This window comes from Micrasema longulum, unplaced genomic scaffold, assembly GCF_059751315.1.
Source record: "Micrasema longulum isolate JH-2025_06_02 unplaced genomic scaffold, ASM5975131v1 h1tg001096l, whole genome shotgun sequence".
Taxonomy (NCBI): domain Eukaryota; kingdom Metazoa; phylum Arthropoda; class Insecta; order Trichoptera; family Brachycentridae; genus Micrasema; species Micrasema longulum.
In genome coordinates this window covers 179,542-202,470 of record NW_028278284.1, presented here as the reverse complement: position 1 = coordinate 202,470, position 22,929 = coordinate 179,542, and the positions used below count along the sequence as shown (strand labels likewise).

At 32.4% G+C, this 22,929-nt stretch overlaps 4 protein-coding genes across 4 annotated transcripts; 2 read left to right on the top strand and 2 right to left on the bottom strand.

Annotated features, from left to right (window-relative positions):
* Window positions 1-311: 311 nt before the first annotated feature.
* LOC148277046 (uncharacterized) lies at window positions 312-2,733 on the bottom strand. The gene is made up of 3 exons (XM_088233416.1): window positions 2,310-2,733; window positions 1,509-1,734; window positions 312-949 (listed from the first exon to the last, which is right to left on the bottom strand). Exons 1-3 carry the CDS (start codon window positions 2,576-2,578, stop codon window positions 656-658), a joined length of 789 nt encoding a protein of 262 aa, XP_088089542.1. The 5' UTR covers window positions 2,579-2,733; the 3' UTR covers window positions 312-655.
* Window positions 2,734-3,620: 887 nt separating this feature from the next.
* On the top strand, window positions 3,621-5,041 carry RpS2 (ribosomal protein S2). The gene is made up of 3 exons (XM_088233415.1): window positions 3,621-3,661; window positions 3,966-4,488; window positions 4,683-5,041. Exons 2-3 carry the CDS (start codon window positions 3,967-3,969, stop codon window positions 4,989-4,991), a joined length of 831 nt encoding a protein of 276 aa, XP_088089541.1. The 5' UTR covers window positions 3,621-3,661; window position 3,966; the 3' UTR covers window positions 4,992-5,041.
* A 2,605-nt stretch (window positions 5,042-7,646) lies between these two features.
* Polr1D (RNA polymerases I and III subunit AC2 l(2)37Cg) lies at window positions 7,647-12,644 on the bottom strand. The gene is made up of 3 exons (XM_088233412.1): window positions 12,415-12,644; window positions 11,682-11,782; window positions 7,647-7,849 (listed from the first exon to the last, which is right to left on the bottom strand). The coding sequence occupies exons 1-3, from the start codon at window positions 12,427-12,429 to the stop codon at window positions 7,666-7,668; spliced, it is 300 nt and encodes a 99-aa protein (XP_088089538.1). The 5' UTR covers window positions 12,430-12,644; the 3' UTR covers window positions 7,647-7,665.
* Window positions 12,645-14,352: 1,708 nt separating this feature from the next.
* Window positions 14,353-20,730, top strand: wol (Dolichyl-phosphate beta-glucosyltransferase wollknaeuel). The gene is made up of 6 exons (XM_088233410.1): window positions 14,353-14,485; window positions 14,579-14,753; window positions 15,989-16,197; window positions 17,222-17,436; window positions 18,191-18,328; window positions 19,419-20,730. The coding sequence occupies exons 1-6, from the start codon at window positions 14,417-14,419 to the stop codon at window positions 19,609-19,611; spliced, it is 999 nt and encodes a 332-aa protein (XP_088089536.1). The 5' UTR covers window positions 14,353-14,416; the 3' UTR covers window positions 19,612-20,730.
* The last annotated feature ends 2,199 nt before the right edge of the window (window positions 20,731-22,929 follow it).

Sequence of the window (22,929 nt, the reverse complement as noted above, 5' to 3'; positions counted from 1 at the left end):
AAGAGCAGTCGGGCAGCTGAACATTATCACTTTGGAGATCGACATCTTTCACGTCAGTGAAACTATGATAAGAGACAAATACTCTTGCTATGGTAAAGTGTTATACCTTAATAATGTCAAACCGTTGCTCAAGGGTTCCTGGTTTGATATTTTAGCCCAATATAACGGCTTAAACAGTTTGTTATTTTTAATGTTATTTTAGTAAAATAAATTAATTTGAAATATACAAATCAACCTTTCGACATAGCCCATTACACAATGTTTCATTGTAATGGTTACCCTATAATAAAGTCTAAGACCTCCCCTTTCTCTTTCTTTTCCAAATGTTGTAATCAAGATTTTTTTTCATCTCTGCGTGTTGGTAATAGCTTCTAATAGGATGTGTCATATCAGCACGTTGGTTTTATATTTTTGTGAAACTGCATGTTAGTTTAATTGGTGTCCCGACGAAAGCGGTAGACATAGAATTGTCAGTAAGTGGTTATATACAAATATCTACTGGCACAAATTAAAATGATTGACCACAAAGTTAATGCTTTGAATATTAATAATATTTGAATTATTTGCTTCGGTGAAAAAGGTAAAGATAGCCATATTTAGTGAGAAGGAAAAACACCAGAAGTCCTGAAAATGCAGATATTATGTTTGTCTCTAGTCACAATGACTTTTGAGATTTTTCACCCGCCATACGGTCAGAGTTAGAAGGGTCATTTTCTGCAACTACAGAATCAAATTTAGAAGAGCTGTCATCTTCGCTTATTGATTCAGATTTGGGAGAGTTTTCATTTTCGCTCTTAGAGGTGACATTATTTTTTGAGGTTTCAATGGTTTTGTCTGGAGTTTTCAAAAATGGTACAATCTGAAACTTTATATTTCCTTTCTTTACATGCTTTTGTTTTATTTCACCAAATTTTGAAATTTCGTTTTGAATATCTGCAAAAACTGCTGTCTGAAATGAAAATGGAAAAATGATTAATAACTTTCATACAAGAACACTAAAATTCATGAGAGAGAATTTTAATGGTAGTTACAAAATGTTCTTAACAAAATAAATTTGTACGTTTACTTGGTTCACCGACAGGCACTAACTCATTAACATAGGCTTATGAAACATTCAAATGCACTGTAATTCAATCCTCCATTTTAAAAATTTATTTTACATATTCCTTTTCCTCTGTAGTGTTATATTTCTACTACTACTTGCTCCGATCGATGGCACATGGCGTCATATAAAGAGTGAAGAGATACCAAAAATTGGGTCGATTTGTGGATAGCCTCAAAAGATGAAGCATTCTTCCGAGGCGGTATCCGTATGCTGCCAGAATGATGGGAAAAAGTAGTGGCAAGCGATGGACAATACTTGGAATAAAACATAAGGTTCTGTGTCCAAATGCCCAATTTTTGATGAAAAACAGTAGAAATTTATTTGTACACCTAATAATATAAAATGATTTAATAATTCAAATGATGTGTATGATATATGCTTTCCCAGAATTATGTCAACTTACAGAGAGTTCAGAGGTTTTCTCATCGCCATTAATAACAATTCTTATTTCGTATAACTTTAGAAGCCATTTGCTTATTTTTTTAAGGTTAGTTTGTAAATCATGCTTTGCAATATTAGCAGACAAAGGTAAAAACTTTTCTCCTTTGATAGATGGTTCTTTACGTGCCTCGCGATTTTCTTCACGTCTTTTGAAATCTTCAATATGATATTCTTTGCCGGACATCAATCTGCATAAAAAAAACACAAATATTGAATTTCTTTAAAGATCATCTCATTTATATTTTGTCTAAAGTACGTGAAAGAATAGTAACATTAAGTTTTATTTTCCTGAATGGAGATAAAAATTAGTGAAATGTTGTTTTATGCATTGGTTAATGTAATTAAACTAACAAATAACTCATGAATGCATACTAATTTAAGAAACAAAAGTTTTTTAGACAAGCGCCGTTGCGCAGTTGGTTAGATGGGCAACTGTGAAATTGGAGTCGCGGATTCGATTCTCGTCAGCGGCAAGAAGAAAATCCAAGAAATATTTTATTTTCAATTGGTCTGCGTATTTTAGTGTATTTTTTTATAAATGACAATCTTCTAAAATAGAGGCATTGCGGGTAACCGGTAAAAGCAAATAATAAAATAAAAACAAGTCTTCATATTTTGATCTCCATTGTAGGCATCATTTTCTGGGTGTTGTTGATAATGCGAGTAAACCATACACGTATGCTATAGTAACACAATAAACTAACAGTATTCAGCATTCAACGTTATTAAATCAAGTGAAATAAAAATGTAAACATGGATTTACTTGTACACTGGTCTCGAAGTTTTGGTATCCAAATCGACAATCTTAACCAACTTTAAATCTCGCCGTTTAGATATTTTTGTTGCTTCTGCTAGACTTGTAATGGATATTCCTTCATCTTGACCTATTAAAGTAATTTTTATATTATCGTCGCCTATTTTCTTTTTGACATTAGTAAGCCCTAAGCCAGGTAATTGTGATTTTGAAGAAAATACAGCGCAATTGTTACACACTATTTTTAAAAAACTCGATTTTCCAAATGTTTTTAACATTTTTAGCTGAGCCAATAAAATATTGTTATGAAACAACCTCAAACAAACATAAAATAAATCACTTGACTTTTATTTTTTTGGTTATATTTATTAATTTATTTATATCAAAATAATATTCATCTTCTTCCTTGTTCAGTGGGCTGTTGATTAATCCTTCATCTTCTTCTTTTGTTGTAGCATTTTTTTATTTCGCTTCTCAGAAAGGAATCTAGGATAACAATTATTATATATGTCTTTGAAATGCATAAACTTCCATACTAGTCAGTATTTTTTTTCTATCTCTGTTGAAATATCAATTAACCTAAATTTTTTCTTCTAAAATATGTTGAAATTTTGTTGTTTTTGAAAAGTCATGAAATAAATGTTATTTTGTATATATTATTATAAAACTGATCGAAATCTTATCTGCGTCTAATTCAAATTTTCAATTAATTTATTAAAAATAATATATACATTATTAACTAAAATTTAAGACATACATAATATAAAATGACAAAAAATACAAAAAGAGACTCTCGGTTCTGTATATCAAAATATGAAACAATCTATGCTTTTGCTGTCTTAGGTAATTATTAAGAAAATACAAATCATTACGCTGTCCTAGATAATTATTAGGAACATGAAGGATATGGGGCACTTGATTGTTAAATTATATGCTGCGTCTCTTGATCATTTGTTACCAGAAAGTAAAGTGATCAATCTTACGTTTCAAGTGCATGAACAATGAAATATTTTAATAAAAAAACATCTTTAAAAATAAATATTTTATATCAACCTACTTAGAAATCAAATTTAGGACCTCAAGCATAGTAGGTGGACGTGCCAACTTTAATAATACATTTGTTTTATGTAAATCGCTCCAGTTTAGTAACAGAAAATGGCAATTTAGGATAAATTTATCATTTTTTATAATTGTTTATCCTGAATAAGCAGGTACAAATTAATCAAAATCTTACCGGAACCAGAGAGAAAGAACCATTCAATAGCAAACGCAGCTAACAAAATATATTATAAATATAAGAGCTACACGCGTTCGCTTCTCATTGTACATCCGGTTCACACAGTCATCACACCTTGTTCTACGTGAGTATTGTTTTATCAACTATTTTGGTTCAAATATAATTTAAGTTGTTATCGTCCGCGTTGCTATGTTCTGCATTAATGTAATTGTTAGGATTGTTTGAATGGCCAGCAGTATCATATTTTCAAGTTATATACCAGTCGCCATTCGCCACGTGTTTCACATATTATGATGATAACTTTTTACAAACATTCGCGGTTTCCACCGGAGAGTCTTCTGTGACGGCCGTTTACGTCTGATCTACCTTGTTGCTAGACATTTATTGTAGTGTGTGCTCTTTGATATTCATAAATTGTTTGATTTCAGAATGGCGGACGCAGCTCCTGCCGCTGGACGTGGTGGTTTCCGTGGAGGTTTCGGTTCTCGCGGGGGAGATCGCGGGCGCGGTGGGCCAAGGGGCCGGGGCCGCGGGAGGGGGCGAGGTCGCGGTCGCGGTAAGGAGGACCAGAAAGAATGGGTGCCCGTGACTAAACTGGGGCGCTTGGTACGAGATGGAAAGATCCTGAAGCTGGAAGAGATCTATCTTTTCTCTCTCCCCATCAAAGAGTCTGAGATCATCGATTTCTTCATCGGAGGCGCTGATCTGAAGGACGAGGTATTGAAAATCATGCCTGTCCAGAAGCAGACGCGTGCCGGTCAGCGCACCCGCTTCAAGGCTTTCGTAGCCATCGGAGACAGCAAGGGCCACATTGGTCTGGGTGTTAAGTGCAGTAAGGAAGTGGCCACTGCCATCCGAGGTGCTATCATCCTTGCCAAGCTGTCTGTTGTACCCGTACGTCGAGGTTACTGGGGAAATAAGATCGGAAAGCCCCACACCGTACCCTGCAAGGTAATTATTAATCTTTCGCATTACAATGTTAGCTTGGACTTTTTTTTTATATGATGATACAAATTTTTATTCATTCGTGGTTTCCACTGGAGAGCAAAGCTCGATGTCAGCTGCAATGCGTCTGATTTTTTAAAATGTTGCTTTTAAAATTGTGTGCTTCGACACTGTTGTCTAATGAGGCTCTTCTTTATCAGGTAACTGGCAAGTGTGGCTCCGTGTCCGTGCGTCTTATCCCAGCCCCCCGCGGTACCGGCATCGTGTCTGGCCCTGTCCCCAAGAAGCTTCTGCAGATGTCCGGTATCGAGGATTGCTACACCTCCGCCCGTGGTTCTACCGCCACTCTTGGTAACTTCGCCAAGGCAACATACGCAGCCATCGCCAAGACTTACGCCTTCCTCACCCCAGATTTGTGGAAAGATCTTCCTCTGGGCAAGACGCCTTACCAAGAATTCGCAGAGTATTTGGCCAAACCTGTTAAGGTTCGCTTTGCCGAAAATGTCTAAATATATTGACTGCAAAAGTAAACAAATAAATGTGAATTGAGAACCTGAAACTTTTTTTTATTTTTATCTATGTTTTAATCTTCTCAGACTTGATTGGTGATGCCCTGGATAATAGGTAGTGTAATGCAATTTGATACTTAAGCAGTAATATGAGATGACCATGACACTGGAAAACGCACCTTTAGTTCCACTACACTAAATATTCGTATTCTAACACTTCTAGTCATAAATCTAAAAGGTATATTTATTTGAAATATAAGTTCTATAAATGGGGCCAATTACAGGGTCTGCAGCACTTCGAAGGGACATTTCTTTATTATTTAGTTGGAATGTTTTCCATACAATCTGAAATACTCAACCAAGCTCTTGCGCTGGAAGCGAGAAATACCATTTACTCAAACAATTTAAGTAAAATAATATTTTTTACTTTTGAAAAACATTGATTAATAATTTTGAATGCATGTGGTGTTTAATATCACAATTTTTTTTTATGTTGCAACACGTACAGTGGTCATTTTTGACTTAAAAATAATGAACAGCAATATTTTTAAAAATTAATAATGCAAATTTTTAAACACTGTTAGTACATGTAAATTTGTTACAATGAAGGGGGGAAACATTTTTGAGAAGGGAATACGGAAGTCTAGGCATACACAGATTTTATGACCTGTCATTGGCTAGTTAGACTGGCTACTTTACGCACTAACATTCACCATCCCGCCTAGGTTTAAACATGCTGTGAAGTAAAAGAACTGAAACTTTTATCATGTGGGTGCGATTCATCCGGCTGAACCATTTCACCTACCAGGCAACGCCTGAAAATGATTTTTGTATTTCTTATACCAGTTTATTAACAATCTTTTGAGCATGTCCAAATGTTTGTAGACAGGCTGGACTTCATTCCTGGGGAGTTATTTAGATTTGAATTTGTTGCAACAGAGCGGGAAAACATTTTTGAGAAGGGATTTGGAAGTCTACACATTTACAGGGTTGTGGTATAAATCTGAGTCAGGTATAATTGATAAGATTCAGAAAGGGTCTTGAGATGGTTTGGTCGTGTAGTAAAAAAGGTATATATGGTGAGAATGAACTGTAACGTGGGACGAAGATGACCAAGGAAGATGTGGCATGATCAGATAAATAAAAATAATTGGTAATGCCCAAAGCAGACAGAACCACTTAAGAAAAAAATTTGAAAAGTTACACCACCCTTTTGGAAATGATAGTATGAACGGTTTTTACGACAAGTAGGAGCAAGCATTTTGGTTTCTATTTTGAACATCAAGCTACATATATAGCTGACAAAATGACAACTGGGAGTGTTAGGGCATAAGTTTTGGGAGGCTCGGGTCGCGTCTGTGTATTAATAGAATGATATGTACAAAAATATTAACAAAAAACCAAATCTTTATGCAATAACTGTTGTCAAATTGATTCGTACTAAGAAAAATAACAATTATGCTAATACAGATAACAGCTTCAGCCACACCGACATACTCTGATGCAATTAAAAAACTAAATTACCAATAGATTGGCAGTGGCAATAAGTCTGCCATTTAACCATAAAAATATATACATCAGTGGTTGGAACATGCGGACGGCAGTGTGTTGGGAAAGGTGGAGGACAACAATCTATAACCTATAACATGTTGAAGACAAAGATCCCTCCCGGGTGGTCACAATCCTCAACAGTGAGGAGAACGACGCAGATGATGACCTCTGTTTTCTTGTATACTATGATTAAAGATCAATTAAAAAAAAAAAAAAAGTTAGCGGAGATTCTTAGTTAAATTCATTGTAGTTTTAATAAATTATAGAAATAAAGATGTTGTGAAAGTGATGAAACTGGTCACTGGTTATTCTAAATTTGTGGGTTTAAGTATCACTCATCTTCGGCGGCCTCCGTGGTGTAGTGGTCAAGACGCTTGACTCACGCACGGAAGGTTCCGGGTTCGATTCCCGGTGAGAACACAAAAATTTAAAAAATGTGATTTTTCTCAAGCCTGGTTGTTCAGTAACGTAATTCACCACTGTAATTGGGCCTCCAGGCCTGTTGTGGTGCAAAAAAAAAAAATGAAATGAAATGAAATCTTTAATGTCTATAAAAAATCTATCATTAATTAATTAAATTACCAACTCCGAAAAAGCATAATAATCTATAAATCTTCACCCGAGAAAAATGTTCGCATAAAATACATTTCTTAAATTGTTATAGTAGTTTGGCTTGTTAAGCTTCAAAACCACATGACTTGCTGCAACCCAGACAGGCGTAGGTATTTATTTGGATCCTAAATGGTTCAGCATCATGACAAAATAAAATTAGTTTATTTGGTGAGGCGAGAGCATGGTTTGAAACTTTTTGGCTTGGGAAGTCGAGGTTTTTCAAATTTTTGTTCGCATTGAAATGAAGAAGCTCGTAAAGAAAAATTTGATAACTCAGAAGTTTTGAGTGTATTTTTATAAAAAAAAATATTGTGTTTATTAAATTAAGACAAAATTAAAATTTGTGACTCAATAAATAGAACAATGTTAAAATAACAGATATGAGTTGTGGAATTTTAGTATAGATAAATATTTTGTATTATTCATCACAATGTTTCTCAGTCGCAATGATAAGAATCTTTTATATTATTGTATTTCACTTTCAATATGAGGGTAAATTAAAAAAAATCAATTATCCAGTAAAATCTTTAATTTCAGTTTCGAAAAGTTGTATCGTATGGTCGCAAACATCTTCTAAATCTTCGAGGCCTTTTTTGAGTATTTCTACGGCGTTTTCTTTGTACGCTTGTATTCTAAAATGCATTTTAGTTTCAGCTGGATGCGGCACTGTGTATCCACAAAATTGCACTTCGGGACTGAAAAATTAAACATATTACTTACTAGATGCTTTAAAAAATTCATAAATCATTGTCTTTTAAATAATACATAATTTATTATTATAAAACTGTGTTAAATCACTGAAAATACAAGAATAAATAATTAATCATTCTCTTGCAATAATGGTAATATGCATTACTACTTCAATAGCGGAGTATCAGCAATCTGTTTTAACTCTTTCATGGCTATGATGTCACATGAGTCTACATATAATACAAGACTTAATATTCCTCTCTTACTTTTTATAATAATGCTATAAATGTTGTGGAAAACAGAATTTTAAATAGTAGATGTATATTATATGTTATATTTTTGTTTTTAAATATCAGCATTTAAAAATATATCGTCATTTAGTTAATGTAATACGAAATTACATCACCGTTTGTGGAGGGATTTTTTAAATAGTCTTTTACGAGTTAATATAGATGAAGTCAAGATGACCATTCTCATGGTTCAGGCGTCAGTCCAGGGACTATGAAATTGTGTAATAAATTGTGTACCAACTATTAAATAAATACTTCATATGGACCTTGTTGTGAATCCATTTTGGGACCTCAGGCATGGTTAGCAAATGCGCTTACCGGTGGACCATAGAGCAAATTGAATTTTTATGATTGCAAAATATAAGTGCCCAGTAGATTCTAGTATCATTTAGAAATGAGAATTACATTTTTTTTTAAATTAAAAAATGTTACATATATGATACTTAAAATTAATTATGTAACTTGATAATAATAAGTATGTACTTCTCCCTTCCTCCCCTTATTCTCTCTTCAAGCATCCCTGTCCTAATCTCGCCCTCATGCATTAAAATACATATACAGGGTTTTTCAATAAGAGGTTTCATTTTGAATAGCCCGCTGACCCAAAGGTCATAGTCACTTTTGAAGCTGTCATCTTTTGACATTTGACAAGTAAAAACTACACTATTACTAAAAATGGAACGATACATGCTTCAACAACGCATTGAAATTATTCAAATTCACTACAAAAATGGTGAAAATTTGCAGTCACAGTTAGTGATGTGAAGAATCGAAACCGTGTGCGTCGCTCAAGAACAAATGAGAATATTGCTGCTGTAGCCCGTAGTGTTGACGAAAACCCACGTTTGCCGATTCCTCATCGATCTTTGGAATTAGGCATTCCACAAATGACATTACACCGTATTTTGCATAAAGACTTAGGTCTTAAGGCTTTTAAAGTTCAGTTAACACAAGAACTCAAGCCGGCCGATCACCAGCAACGTCGTATCTTCGCTGATTGGTTCCTTGAAATGCATCAAAACAATTCGGATTTTCATCGAAAAATCATCTTCAGTGATGAGGCCCATTTTCACCTAGGAGGCTACGTTAATATACAGAATTGTCGAGTTTCGGGCTCGGATTTTTTTTTTTTTTTAAAAAAGAAATATTTGCGTTCTTATGATTTACCCAAATATTTAATTTTGAGGGCCATTTTCAACGAGTTTTAAGTAACTCACTATTAGAAAATGGGAATCAAGTTGGGGTAGAGTGGGATTCGAACCACAGACCTTTGGTCCGTGAGTCCGAGACACTAGCCACAGGACCACAACCCAATTCAAGAATGATTGTTGAAAATCCTCTCCATCCTCAACGTGTCACTGTTTGGTGCTGTTTTTGGGCTGGCGGTATGATTGGATCTTACTTATTCGAAAATGAGGCTGGTGCAACTGTTACCGTGATTGGATTGCGCTACCGAGCTATGATCAATGATTTTTTATGGCCGGAATTGGAAGATATTGATGTGGACGACCTTTATTTTCAACAAGACGGCGCTATGTGCCACACAAGCAACGAAACCATCGCAATTTTGCAAGAAAAGTTTCCTGACCGTGTTATTTCTCGAAGAGGTGATCACAATTGGCCACCGAGACCTTGTGATTTAACACCTTTAGACTTTTTTCTTTGAGGCCACGTGAAAGATAAGGTCTATGCCAATGCTCCACAATCGATTCAAGACCTTAAAGATGTAATTCGTGTAAGTTATCGAGGACATACAGCCGCAAATGTGTGAATTGGTCATGGAAAATGTTGTGAAAAGGATATGGTGCTGCAAGCGTAGCCGTGGCGGCCATTTGGCTGATATCGTTTTCCATTGTTAATGGCATACCTTCCTCTTTACAATGAAATGAAACCTCTTATTGGAAAACCCTATATATATATATATATCTTCTTTCATTAAAAAAATATATACATATATTTTTATATGCATAAACTATATATCACACCCTTAAATGAGTAGTGTTACAACTGCCGAAATGCAATTTTTCGTTTTTAGTATTATTTTGTTCAGTTTTTTTTGCCCTTTCGTATGAAAAAAGTTTAACAAGTCTATTTCAAGAAATGGCCCAGAGATGGCATTTCAAAAAATAGTTACATCGCGCCACCGGCGGGAACGGCTATATTTTCTAGCAGAAGACAGTTACAGGGACCCATCTCAGTTGCCATCTGCATTTTGATGGGGCAAAACGCTTCGCTTTGGTAAGTTAAACAGTCACATGGCTCCTTGATGCTGTTTTACTTTTATGATATGGCACCATGTATCAGTTTAGTGAAATTATACTAGATGATAACCACTATGAAACTAAATGTTAAAAGGTTACAAGGCACCATAACACTCTCCGTGCTTGAGATTTCACGAGCCACAAGAGACATTTTATGCGTTAATAGAGCTACATGGGCCGTAAATACCGTTTTCATAGAAAAATTTATGCAATGAACTGTAGCAAGAGCCCATGAGACTATTTAGACACAAAAAATTATCTTGATTGTGCAATATCACAAAATATCATAAGTCCAGTTTAGGTTGTGTTTATGTAAACATGGACAATAAAAGCGGATTTAATTTTATCTTTTTTCTTTTACTCCTATCTTTTTACAGTACTCATGGAGAGCAATAACTGAACCAGTTTAATTACTTTCAAGATTTCCTTTCTTTTCAAGGTTCAAGATTTCCGCAAGAAAAAGAAAAACTACTGTATTGCTGCGAAAAAGGACTGATGCCTCAAAAATACGCCCATTACTATAAGAAACTGTATTTTTTTTTAAAGACTGTGATTTGAATTGATCAGTGGAATACTGGCATTACTTACTTATTGGAGATTTACAGTAGTTACCTTAACTAGTTATTTGATAAAAATTGAGATAGAATCCATTTGTTTTTTTATTAACTTTTAACTGTTTTCATTTAACAAATCTGCCTAACTCCCTGTTGTAACAGTTTTCATTAATAAGCATCACCAACACCACAACCTAACCAAAACGTTACAAGTACCAATATTCTTAATATCTCCTTTAATAATTTTAATTAGAAAAATTCAGGCGAAAAACATGATTTTTTTCCAAATTTTAAGTGTAATTTATTCTTCTGTGGCGCAAGTAAGTTTAAAGATACAGAAAGTTCAATATGACAAAACTTTGATGCGCTCTCCTGAAAAGTTGCTGTTTGGTATTTGTAACACTATACTTTTGGGAGTGCGATATGTATTATATTTTCTTTACTAACTTTGTACAATTTTTGGAAATCTATTATTGGTTCTGAGTTTATACAATATATCTGTAGTTTACTATAAATATGGTGAAACTGTTGCTATCTTACTGAATTAACTTTACGGTCAAACATTTTACTAATTATATATATATATTCTTGTTTATACCTACTTTTACTATATACTATAATGTTTATTTTATTTTTTACTATTATACGTATAATGTATATCGTCCTTAAAAATAAAATATATTTTCTAGTATCTGCCATAAACCCAATGTTAGTGTATTTTAGTATACTCACTATCTTGAAATTATACATTTCAAAGCATTTCCAAGGGTGTGTCCTTCATCCTGGAAAACAAATGTACGGCAGGTCTGACTACCATCTTCGTCACCTGGTAACTGAAAGAAAAAATGTTACATTCGTCTTGAAAATTGAAAACCCCAGAAACAAATTATTTGAACGATTAACCAAAATACTTTATAAGCCTTTCTAGTCTTTATAGTACCATTGCAAAAATAGTTTATGACTAATAATTGTGTTTTTCGTGACCGAGGAAATCGAGAATACAGTTCTGTGTGTGAAATAGACGACGTTTTCTACTTGATGTCTACTCTCGGGTAAACATCCTGAAAAAGGTAGATCGAGGGGAGATTAGTCAGCCTCGTGGTGTACTGATTAGTATTTACCTACTATGCCTGAGGTTCGGTTTCCGGCAAGGTCAAGATAAAATCATCATTTTAAAATGTGTTTTTTTACTGTAATGCTTCTTAGTCCCTAGACTGGATCTAAAGCGTGAGCCTGATTATCTTATATTCATTACAATACGCGCAATCTAGGTACCAATCCAGTGCCTTATGCACCATTGATCGCCGATAAGAAAATTAATGATTTTAAAGAGAATAATGGCCTAAATGTTTAACCAGGAAGAACTTAAATTGTTTAACATGACATGAGATAAATAAAGGAGAAAATAATAAAATCAAGTCTACTTTAAATTTAAATTCCTAATTGCATTGGAAAGGAAACTTACTTCTGAAATAAGCATTTTTACCTAATTAGGTTTAAAATCAAAAAGCAATTCGACTATTTAAATGAAAACTTGATGAAATCGTCTTTGCCTAAAAATGTGTGGAATTCACAAAATATACGGTTAAAATTGTTTTAGTAAGGCATAAAAAAAAACACAAATCACATTCTTTCAGTTTGAAACTTCGTTTTGACGTTTTTGCTTTGAGTTCTGACCACAGACTACAGATATCTGTTCTGACCAGAGATGAGGAGATTCACTTTTTGGCTACTTGAGGCCATGGCTTTAGTATGACCATTAACTAAAATTACAATACTTAAGTAGGGGAGACCGGGAATGAAAGTAATGCGGGATGAAAGTAAAGCTAGGGGTTTCATAGGACAGCGGTGCCCGTATTTTAACGGCCGTAGTGAACGGTGATGCAGTGGACAGCCGTCGTAAAGGTGAATAGAGAGTGGTTTCCTAGGAAAACGGTGTTAAATGGTGTTGATAACACCGTTTTCCTAGGAAACCACTCTCTATTCACCTTTACGACGGCTGTCCACTGCATCACCGTTCACTACGGCCGTTAAAATACGGGCACCGCTGTCCTAGGAAACCCTAGCTTAACAAACGAATTAAAAAAATAATTACTTTTCTCACTATTGTAATGCCCGTGGCTCTGTACTGGATAGTTGTGAGTAAATCGTAGAAGTTTTTGATCGTTTTTTCATTGCTTTATGTTTCTTTAGATACTTTCAATATTTCTCTTTAATGATTAATTACGAAGATATGTCTTATTTTTTTATGTCACAAGTAACTATCAGGTTTAAGTTGTTCTTTTTATTTTAATAACAGTTTTTAGGTATAGGTAGAGATAGTAAAGAACGCCATGTCAATATAACATAATACCTTAAATACAAAAAGGAAAATTGATAAAGGCAGGCAGTGCCCAAGATGTTTCTGCTTCTGAGATTGCCCTTCTTTTTTATTTCCATCAAACTCCACTACTGAATTTCTCGTTCTGATTGCTTTAACAGCTGATCCTACAATACTTTTTACTTCATGTTGGGATGTTGCCTTTTCAGTGAATATAATCAATTTTTTACTCCATATCTGTGCCATCTACTTCATGATCTAATCTGGTAAACATAATTGATCGATTTTACAATTCCAGTTACTTCACAAAGTTCAACATCTTAAAAGAAAACAATAGTTTTCCACTTGTTGATATGACATTGAATCCATACTAAAATCAGGACCCCGCAAAAACAATGGAAGGGGAAAATAAGTAGGAAATTGCCTATAACGATGGACACCCAAAATTAGAAAACATAAATTGAGGAAAAAAAGTTTAAAAAAACGGAAGACCACATTAGTTAAAAATAATAAACAGAATATAAACCCAAAAAACTTGCTTCCGAAAAAGTATGAAACAATATGACGGAATTGAAGAAGACAAAAAATATTACTATATGATTTTAGTTTAGCTGTTTTAAAACACTAAGCAAATGGAAAGTGGGTGCAATGTTTAGAGTGCTTATTGTGGTCTGACATAGCTTACACTAATAATGAAATAAGCAATGTTTGTCAAAATATTTTTTTCATACAGTTCCTATATTTGGCACCATTGTTTATTTGTTTTATTGTTTAACTTCATAGAATATTAAAAAAATTAAAATAATGGTACATTGTTAATTATTTTGTTTTTTTCACCATGTTACAATCATTGTGTGCCTTGTTACAGCCATCAGGATGTATACGCGTTAAAAATGCGTTTTCTACGCGCGTTTTTGCGTTCAGAATACCACCCATGGGAAGCGTGTGGAGTTACTTTTACAGCATATATTTATAGTCTATAGTTATTAGATTATATTATTTTTTTGTGTATGTACTCTTTATTTTCGGGCTGTCAATGTTCCAGACGTGGCTAACGGCCTTCACTTTTGACATTTTTCTTTTGACGTTTATTGCGGTTTCGGAAGATAGGTTATGTTTGTGATGTGTAATATATGAAAGTTTTAAAATGTTTTATTTGCAACTTACTACAGTATTCATTTATGGAGGATGCTTGGCAATCTCCGGATTTCTATTGGTTGGATATTTTTTTTTCAAATAATCCACTAAAAACTGTCTAAATTTGTACTTAAAATTGTTGAGATAATATATGTACTTTTATTGTTTTTAGATGTGCTTAGTACTGCTAGTATTTACTAAACCATATCCAAATGTTAAAAGACATAAAGAAGAAAAATATTTTAAAGATTATCAATCTGGAGAAAATAAACAGTTTCCTTCATTATCTGACCCGCCATCAATAAATTTAAGCGTAGTAGTTCCTGCATATGATGAAGAAGTTAGATGTAAGTGCCAAAAATTGTGCAATCCAAAATAACTACGTTTAATAGATTGAAAAGCTTGCTACAAAAATATTAAATTTCATTTAACATTTTTTTATGAGTTTTTCTCAAAAGTATTTTTAAAGAATGCTCTCATTGGGTTTGATTCTTAACATAATCATCTAAAACATTTAATTAAAAATCTGTCATTTTACTTCAATCTATCATAGTTTCTGACTGGCAGCTAAACATGCGACTAATCATCCTAAACAAATGGATGAAATAAGCTGTAATTGATCTACCAACCAATTTTGTGAAGCGATGATTTTAAAATATGTGTGACAATTTATGTAGTTGGGAGTAAATAAAAATCCTCTGTAAATAATTTTATTGCATTTATGCTTGCAGTTATGATTCCCTTATTTTCTAGTAGTTCACCATTTTATTGTTTTAAATAATCATGTGATTTATTTATTGAAATGTTATTATATTATTTTTTATCACATTCACGGTTATCCCCACTCCGTTAACATCTAATTTAGGAAATGACAGCTATAGTCCAGTCCAAAAGACATTGGTAGTGAAAACACGGCTATAAATAGCCTACATGAAATATTGTGTCCCTATAAAAAATATTCAGCAACAAAATTGTCCCACTATGATAAGTCAAATAAGATTTTCTCCAAACCATCAACTACGGTCCAATCGAAAGTAAAATGTTTAAAAAAAAACAAGAAAGTTATGAAATATGTTCATAGTGGACCCATAAGAAGACATTGTCTGCGGACGTGTTAAATATTATTATAAACATTTAAGTTTGTAAGTGAAAATTCTTGATGGAAGTTCATTGTAATTTATTATATAAATAAAACACGAGTGATACTTTAATCCACAAATTTGTAGTAAAATAAAATACTTAAACTCATTAAAATAGCATTATATCAACTCATTAGTTAACCCAAAGAAAATTTGCTGATAATGATCCTTAAGATAAAAATAACTTTATTTAATTTACTTACATATAACTTTGAATTATCCATCCTTACCTCTGTTTTGTATAAATACATTTAACTCTTTAATAAAGATACCAGTCTCGAAGATGTCGCGAAAGCGATGAAACCGGTCACTGGATATTCCAAATTTGTGGATTAAAGTATCACTGGTGTTTTATTTATATAATAAATATTATTATAATATATACGGTTGATTCTATTATAAGATGTATTATTAATATTATGCACTGTTTTTTTTTTTTTCAGTACCACCAATGCTCGATGAATGCTTAGAGTTCCTGGAGTTAAGGATCAAAGAAAATCCCAAATATAAGTATGAGATTATTGTAGTAAGTGATGGAAGTCATGATAAAACTGTCTCCGTAGCCAGTGAGTATTCCAAGAAGTATGGAGCTGACAAAGTTCGGATTTTGAATCTCATTGAAAACCGAGGAAAAGGAGGGGCTGTCAGACTGGTTAGTATTTTCAAAGGGTGATAAAATATTTTACATATTTTATTTTTATGTATTTCATTTAATGCCACTTCATCCTGCCATCTTAATTTTGATCTACCTCTGTTTCGTCAGCCTTCCGGAGTGGTGTAAAGAATTTCGCCGAATTTCGAAGAAGGTTCGCTATATAGTGCATCTAATTCATGATTGAACCGTCTCCTCCACATTCTATTTTGGTTGACAGCACCACATTAATATCTTCCTTAATATTTTTCTTTCAAATTCTGATATTGCATTTTCATCTCTTTTGGTCATTACCCAAAATTCGCCATCATATGCAATAAGCTGTCTGGGGAGAGTTTTGAAAATAATAGTCTTAGTTTTTTTAGAGAGCTATTTGGATCCCAGATGTTTAAATAAGCCATAATAACATTTGTTTGCTGCCGATAGCCGTGCTCTAGTCTCGGCCGATAGCCGTGCTCTAATGTGGTGTGACCCAACATCAATTGCCTGCTTTAAACAATTTATTTGTGGCTTTCTTGCTAATATTTATTTACTCTTAGATGTATTTATTTAGATCTGTTCTCTCTTGATACATTATCATATAACGTATTTAACATGTAAAATCACAATGTTTAATTACTAATTTTATTTAATTCAATATTTTACAATCTAATATCAGGCCAGTGTTAATATTGCAACTCTGTATTTTTACCAGTTCTAAGGTTAAAACCCCCACCATGAAAGCTAGTTTAAAAAATTGTTACCTAAACAAACAATGATAAATTTCACAAGTTAAAAAATATGTATTTTATTATTATAAAGTTGGTTTAGTACATTTCAAATATTTTTAGTTCTGGTTTTACATATTAAACTCTAATATTTTGTTGTTTCTTCAGATTTCTGATTTTGGGACTAATCGGGTTATTTCATTTAATAAAAAAAACATGCATGTTTCAAAAGTTACAGTGTTTTCAAGTTTAAAATAATGTTTGTAATAAATTTTGTAACCATATTTTCCAATATTTGTTTTATCAAATATTTTTAGGGCGTTATGAGTTCCAGAGGTGCGTTGATTCTCTTTGCGGATGCCGATGGAGCCACGAAATTCTCAGACTTCACTAAATTGGAAGGAAGTTTGACAAAGTACTGTGGTAAAAATTACATCACAGAACCTGAAGTCGTTGCAGAAAGGTTAGCAATTGCCATTGGATCAAGAGCACATTTAGAAGATGAGTCTATTGCTGCTCGGAGTATGTTTAGGTAAGTAGTTCTATCAAAAGTTTTGTTAGAACTATAAGACAGTTTCATATACATAAATTAATATATAATAATACATTGAATGAGAATAACACATTTTTTAAAACATTATATAACAATTCATTGCGCAACTATTTGTTGTTGAATAATCACAACATAGAACGAGCTCTATAATATTTAAGTGACTGCCTGCCGCCTTGTTACCAAGAGTCATAAAATTGAAGTTACAGTGCTGACAATATCGATGTTTTTTACAATTTAGTACAGCTTCATTCTTATAATAAATCCAGTTAACATTAAAATTTGGAAATAAATATGACACAGGCTCTGGATATCTCACGTGATTATACCTAATGTGCAAAAATGGGTCTTATAGTGATAGTGATACTATTTAAAAAATAATAATTTGGGAAGGTTGCCATGAAATGTTTGTTTTTGAATGTGGTCTTCCACTGAAGTAACATTGTTATTATTTTCGAAAATAAAACAAACAGTAAAGTTTATTTTATCCCGAAATTATTTTTACGTAAGAAATCCTATCAACCGGTTATCTATATTTAAGTATACTTTTTTACACGGTATTCCGTGGAAGGTATCAAGTAAAAAGAGGATCCAGTTTATCAATTTTACTATTAATACTTTTTAAAGATGTTTCTTGATGGAACTCCACAGTCAATATATTTTTTTGTTTAATTGGTCTTCTCAATATATTTTTTTTCTTTGTTGTGCTATTGTATGTTTTTATATCTTTCAACAGGACGATTTTAATGTACGGCTTCCATTTCCTGGTGTGGCTATTCGCTGTACGTGGAATCAGAGATACTCAATGTGGATTCAAAGTTTTAACAAGACAAGCTGCCAGAGTCTGTTTTCTGAACATGCATGTTGAGAGATGGTTAGTAAAACAACAATAATTATATGTTATCATGTATCAAATTACATATTTTATTAAAGTATTATTTGAATAACCAATATGAGTTAAATATAAATTAATTTAGTCAAAACCGCGTGGAAAAATGTTTTTGGGTTTTCAATTTAATGGTAAAAGCAAATTAAAAAAATATTTACCAAGGAAATGTTTAGGCATTGTTTTAAATACGGAAATTAAATTATATTATTTTTACCTACCAAAAAAATCAATATTTTATTTTTTATGTCAACTTTTGTCTTAAGGTCAGAATCTTTTTTATTACTTGTTTTAAAAAAAAATCTGAGTAAAGAAAAATACTACCATAATTTTAAAAATGAAAAGAAATTGTGTACACTGTCACATCGAGCCATAATCGGCAGAACAACATAGGCGACAAATAGTGAATTGTGCAGGAGAAGGTTTTTTTATATTTTTGTTCCATATATATATATTTTAATAATTCAGTAAATAGGATTTATAATGGTTGGTTACTGCCAATACTGAAATGACAGCCAAATTGTTTAAATACCTCCCGCTTTTAAGATAGTGGCGGTAACGCTGTTTTGCCTATATCGCTGACAGTGGTGCGAGCTAGTGTTACCGCCTACATTGTCGTCGGTTACGTTGTTTTGCTTAGCTTAAAAATAATATGTCAACATATATATATATATTTTTAAGAGTGGAATGATGCGGAGTAATACATAGAAAACTATAATTGGCCTATAATTTTGGTTTGTTTATAATATTGTATTTTTTTTTGTTAAAATGGCTGTTGTTTTCTTTTAATAAATAAAATAAATATTAATAAATATCCTTAAATGTGGATGGCTCGATATCTTCATGTACAAGCTGTTTTACTAATGAAAAAGTTATTAATTTTGCCCTGGAATTTTTAATTCTACTTTTCGGTAATTTATTTATTTATTAACATACTTAGTCCATTAGAAAAATGGCTAACACAAATCTTTATAATACACCCAGGCATAATTGAAATAAAATACAAATAAAGAAAAATGATTCATTTGAGAATGAAATGGTTCCCGGTTTGTAAGAAATAATGATTTTTTTATTGCAGGGCATTTGATGTAGAGCTTTTATACATTGCTCAGCAGTTGGATATTCTTATAGCTGAAGAAGCGGTTTATTGGACTGAAATCGAAGGATCTAAAGTTACTCCTGTCTGGTCCTGGGTGCAAATGGGTAGAGATTTGGGTCTCATTTGGCTTCGGTACAGAATAGGAGCTTGGAAACTCAGAAAGGCTGAATAGTTAAGACTAATTATATTTTAATTGTGATCCAGCCAAATGAGGAAGTTTAGTGATACCTTAACTTGAGTTTTTACAATGTTTTCTTGGAAATAACAGAGATGGAGATTATTTCAGAGAATTAAATGTGTGTGTAAAGTGGCCACTTACCCTAGCCAATAACAGGTAACCCCTGTAAATGCCTAGACTCCCATATTTCCTTCTCTGAAATGTTCTCTCTCTGTTGTTATTTGTTGATCTTAATAACTCCCTAGGGGATGAAATACAATCTTTTATCTACAAACAAACTCAAAATATTGTAGCTATGCTATGCTATGTAATTGAATGACAACACTTCTCATATATATGAAAAAAATAGTTTCAATTTTGAAACATTTCTAACACATGTTTTGTGTCATCATCATTTGTCATTCCCTAGTAAATAACCAAATATTATAGTGCGTAATGCTACATATTGTTTGTCGAATGGAATGAAGTGCCACAGTCAGCAAAGCATATGAAAAGTTACCATTGTTGTGTTCTTCAGTTTTTGTATTACAGCACTGCGAAGGGAACCCCCTCTGTCATAACTACTTAATTTCGGCCAATCAATTAAAAAAATATAAAAAAATGTATAGTATTTGGCAGTAAAATATTTTTTTTTAAAAATACTTTGTTTTGAAAAATGGCTGTCTGAGTTAAACCAAACTTCCTCATTTAGTGATTTTTTCTTATTGCACTTTATCATTCCTCTATTTTTGCACTGTTAAATAATATAAAGGTGATCTTTAGTCGTTATGAAAAAAATATGGAAATCTGGCCATTTGAGACAAATGCTAAACAATAATATATTTTTAAATTACACAAGTTGTTTATAGGTATTATTATGTTTCATGTTTATCTTGGAAAACTTCTTTGAATATTGTTTTAATTATTATGCATAATTCTTTTTTATACATTTTGTGTTTTTGCAAATACATAAATATTTGTGATATGAACAATTGCACAAATCAATAATTATTTTAGATTTGTGTTAACTATACTAATTTCTCAAATACGGCGATTCAATATTTTATTTTTATGTATTAATATTTAATGTAGGTTCTAGCTTCATATCCAAATATTAAAATAAATTATGAAAACTATGTCAACTTATCAATTTCCTGTCCCAAATTCCTAATAATTAAAAAGTGGTGTTCAAATAATATTGGCAATCTTGCATACCCCGCTGTTGGTAGTAAAATATTTAAAAAAAATATAAAAACGAACTACTTTGAATGACTTCATTGGTTCATATGAATAAACTGATATGAGAGTTATAAAAGACTTCGGTTTGCTTGCCGTGGATGGACCAATGGGAAGAACTGATCGAGAATAACTGGAAAGAACCTCGAACGTCACGCGCGGAGTTATTTCAGAAATACAAAACTTAAAAAATCGTAGCGCTGACAATACGATATATAAAAATTTTAAAAAACCTTTTGGCTCAGCTTAATAGTCTGTTAAAAAATAAAAAATAAATAAAAAACCACCAAACTTTCTCATTATAAGTGGTTACGATAAGGTCGCAATGTACTTAAAAAAACAAAACGTAATTATTAGAGATGGGCACGACCTACTCTTAACAGCAGTCAATTAATTTTCACATTGTCATAAAAAAATGGTTATCAATATAATTTTTTATGTATGCCAATGATTGGTAAGAGTAATAATTCGCTAGAGAAGCCATTTAGTTCTATTGAAAAAAACAAAAGCGTTCCAAATTTTTGTGTTTGTTTTTAGTTTGACAACAAACGTGCAACGGACGGTTTCGGTTTGCACTTGCCATTTTCGGCCTGAGTACCTACGACCCGTTGTGTTGCTGTAAACTTTGGCTAACTTCGTGAATTGAATAACCGATTATAAATCTATGGGGATAGTAACGATTTTGTTGAAATATTGTAAATAACACAAACACGCATTCCCGTATTACTAAATATAAAATATTAAAGTTCACACTTATCTCACCCCAAATAATTTACAAAGAACATTATCTTAAGGGTAAAAAAATAAATACAAAAATTGTAAAATAATAAATAAATAATATAAAATATTAGTTACAAGCCATTTTTTAGGAAAAACTTTGTACTTATACTATAAAATGAACATGTATACATATTATGATAATGTGCTAGCTATAAATATACTAAATCAGGGGTTTTAAAACTACAGCGCTCTTTGGTAAAGATCGGTCTGATTATGTCGGTTACGAGGAAATCAGATCATTTTGGTATAAAAAAAGTCAGAACCTCAAATATAGGGAAATATCACTTTTTTAATATGCATTTTTAAAGTAATAAATGTGCATGAAATACGGCCCAGTAAAATATATATTTTTTGCTTATACTCGTATTAGTAGTAAAAAACATATTTTTAAATTTGTAATTTTGAATTTCCGCAAAAATAGTCATTCCATTGGCCACGCCCCTAATACGTCACGATTCATGTTTATTGTTTCCTGGCCATTGAAATTTGTTTAGAACATTATCACGAATCTTGACGTCACAACAACCATGGCAAAACACGTCGCGTTTTTCTGGCAACGTATTTTTATTAAATTTCTTTTTTACATTTATGTATGAAAACATTTCTCCACAATATCCATATTGATTTTGAAAACACAATTTACTATTCTAAATCCATTTCATATATTTTTATTGGTATTCGTAATATGTGATCCCTATTAACGTGCAATTTCAGCAAAAGGATCCCTGAATGTACAAGGAACGAAAAGAGCTTGAATGAATTAAAAAACAAACATTTTGTTTACTGTGAGATAATATAAATATATACCTATGTAATTAAAGTTAGAGAAAATATTAATTTATATACATATTGTAATATAAGCTAACTTAAGAAATAAATAAAAAAATGTCCATTGATAAATGTGATCCAAAATGCGACTTTTTAGACCACTTTCACTTAGATGTTAAAAAAAAAAACGTCATACATCATCGGCCCACTACTGTAAGTATTTCTGTACAAGCAATCGCGAGCCATTGTCAGTTACGAGTTTTTAGTTTTTAGGTGTTCACTATATCGCGCGCGATTACTTTGCAATTTTACTTGAAACTAGCGGACCCGACAGACGTTGTCCTGCCCGAACGTTGGAAAAATACTTTTCATTGATAAGTAGGTACCTAGATACTTGTTTGTGATTGAATTCCAAAACTAAAAATTTTTAATATTCAAATATTGAATTTAAGTAGGTACCTTGGTACTTGTTTATGGTTGAATTCCAAAACATCAAATTAATATTTTTTCAAATATGGCATTCTTTTTGCAAACGTCAAACTCCGGTCT

What these genes read in the sequence shown, in the direction of transcription:
- RpS2 (XM_088233415.1), top strand. Translation starts at nt 3,967, where the DNA reads ATGGCGGACGCAGCTCCTGCCGCTGGACGTGGTGGTTTCCGTGGAGGT. An exon ending in CCCACACCGTACCCTGCAAG is followed by an intron (nt 4,489 to 4,682) that starts GTAATTATTAAT and finishes CTTCTTTATCAG; the next exon opens with GTAACTGGCAAGTGTGGCTC.
- Polr1D (XM_088233412.1), bottom strand. An exon ending in AAATGTATAATTTCAAGATA is followed by an intron (nt 7,850 to 11,681) that starts GTGAGTATACTA and finishes TTAATTTTTCAG; the next exon opens with TCCCGAAGTGCAATTTTGTG.
- wol (XM_088233410.1), top strand. Translation starts at nt 14,417, where the DNA reads ATGTTTTATTTGCAACTTACTACAGTATTCATTTATGGAGGATGCTTG. An exon ending in CAATCTCCGGATTTCTATTG is followed by an intron (nt 14,486 to 14,578) that starts GTTGGATATTTT and finishes TATTGTTTTTAG; the next exon opens with ATGTGCTTAGTACTGCTAGT. An exon ending in GCTGCTCGGAGTATGTTTAG is followed by an intron (nt 17,437 to 18,190) that starts GTAAGTAGTTCT and finishes ATCTTTCAACAG; the next exon opens with GACGATTTTAATGTACGGCT.
- LOC148277046 (XM_088233416.1), bottom strand. Translation starts at nt 2,578, where the DNA reads ATGTTAAAAACATTTGGAAAATCGAGTTTTTTAAAAATAGTGTGTAAC. An exon ending in ACTTCGAGACCAGTGTACAA is followed by an intron (nt 1,735 to 2,309) that starts GTAAATCCATGT and finishes TTTTTTATGCAG; the next exon opens with ATTGATGTCCGGCAAAGAAT. An exon ending in AGAAAACCTCTGAACTCTCT is followed by an intron (nt 950 to 1,508) that starts GTAAGTTGACAT and finishes TTTTCATTTCAG; the next exon opens with ACAGCAGTTTTTGCAGATAT.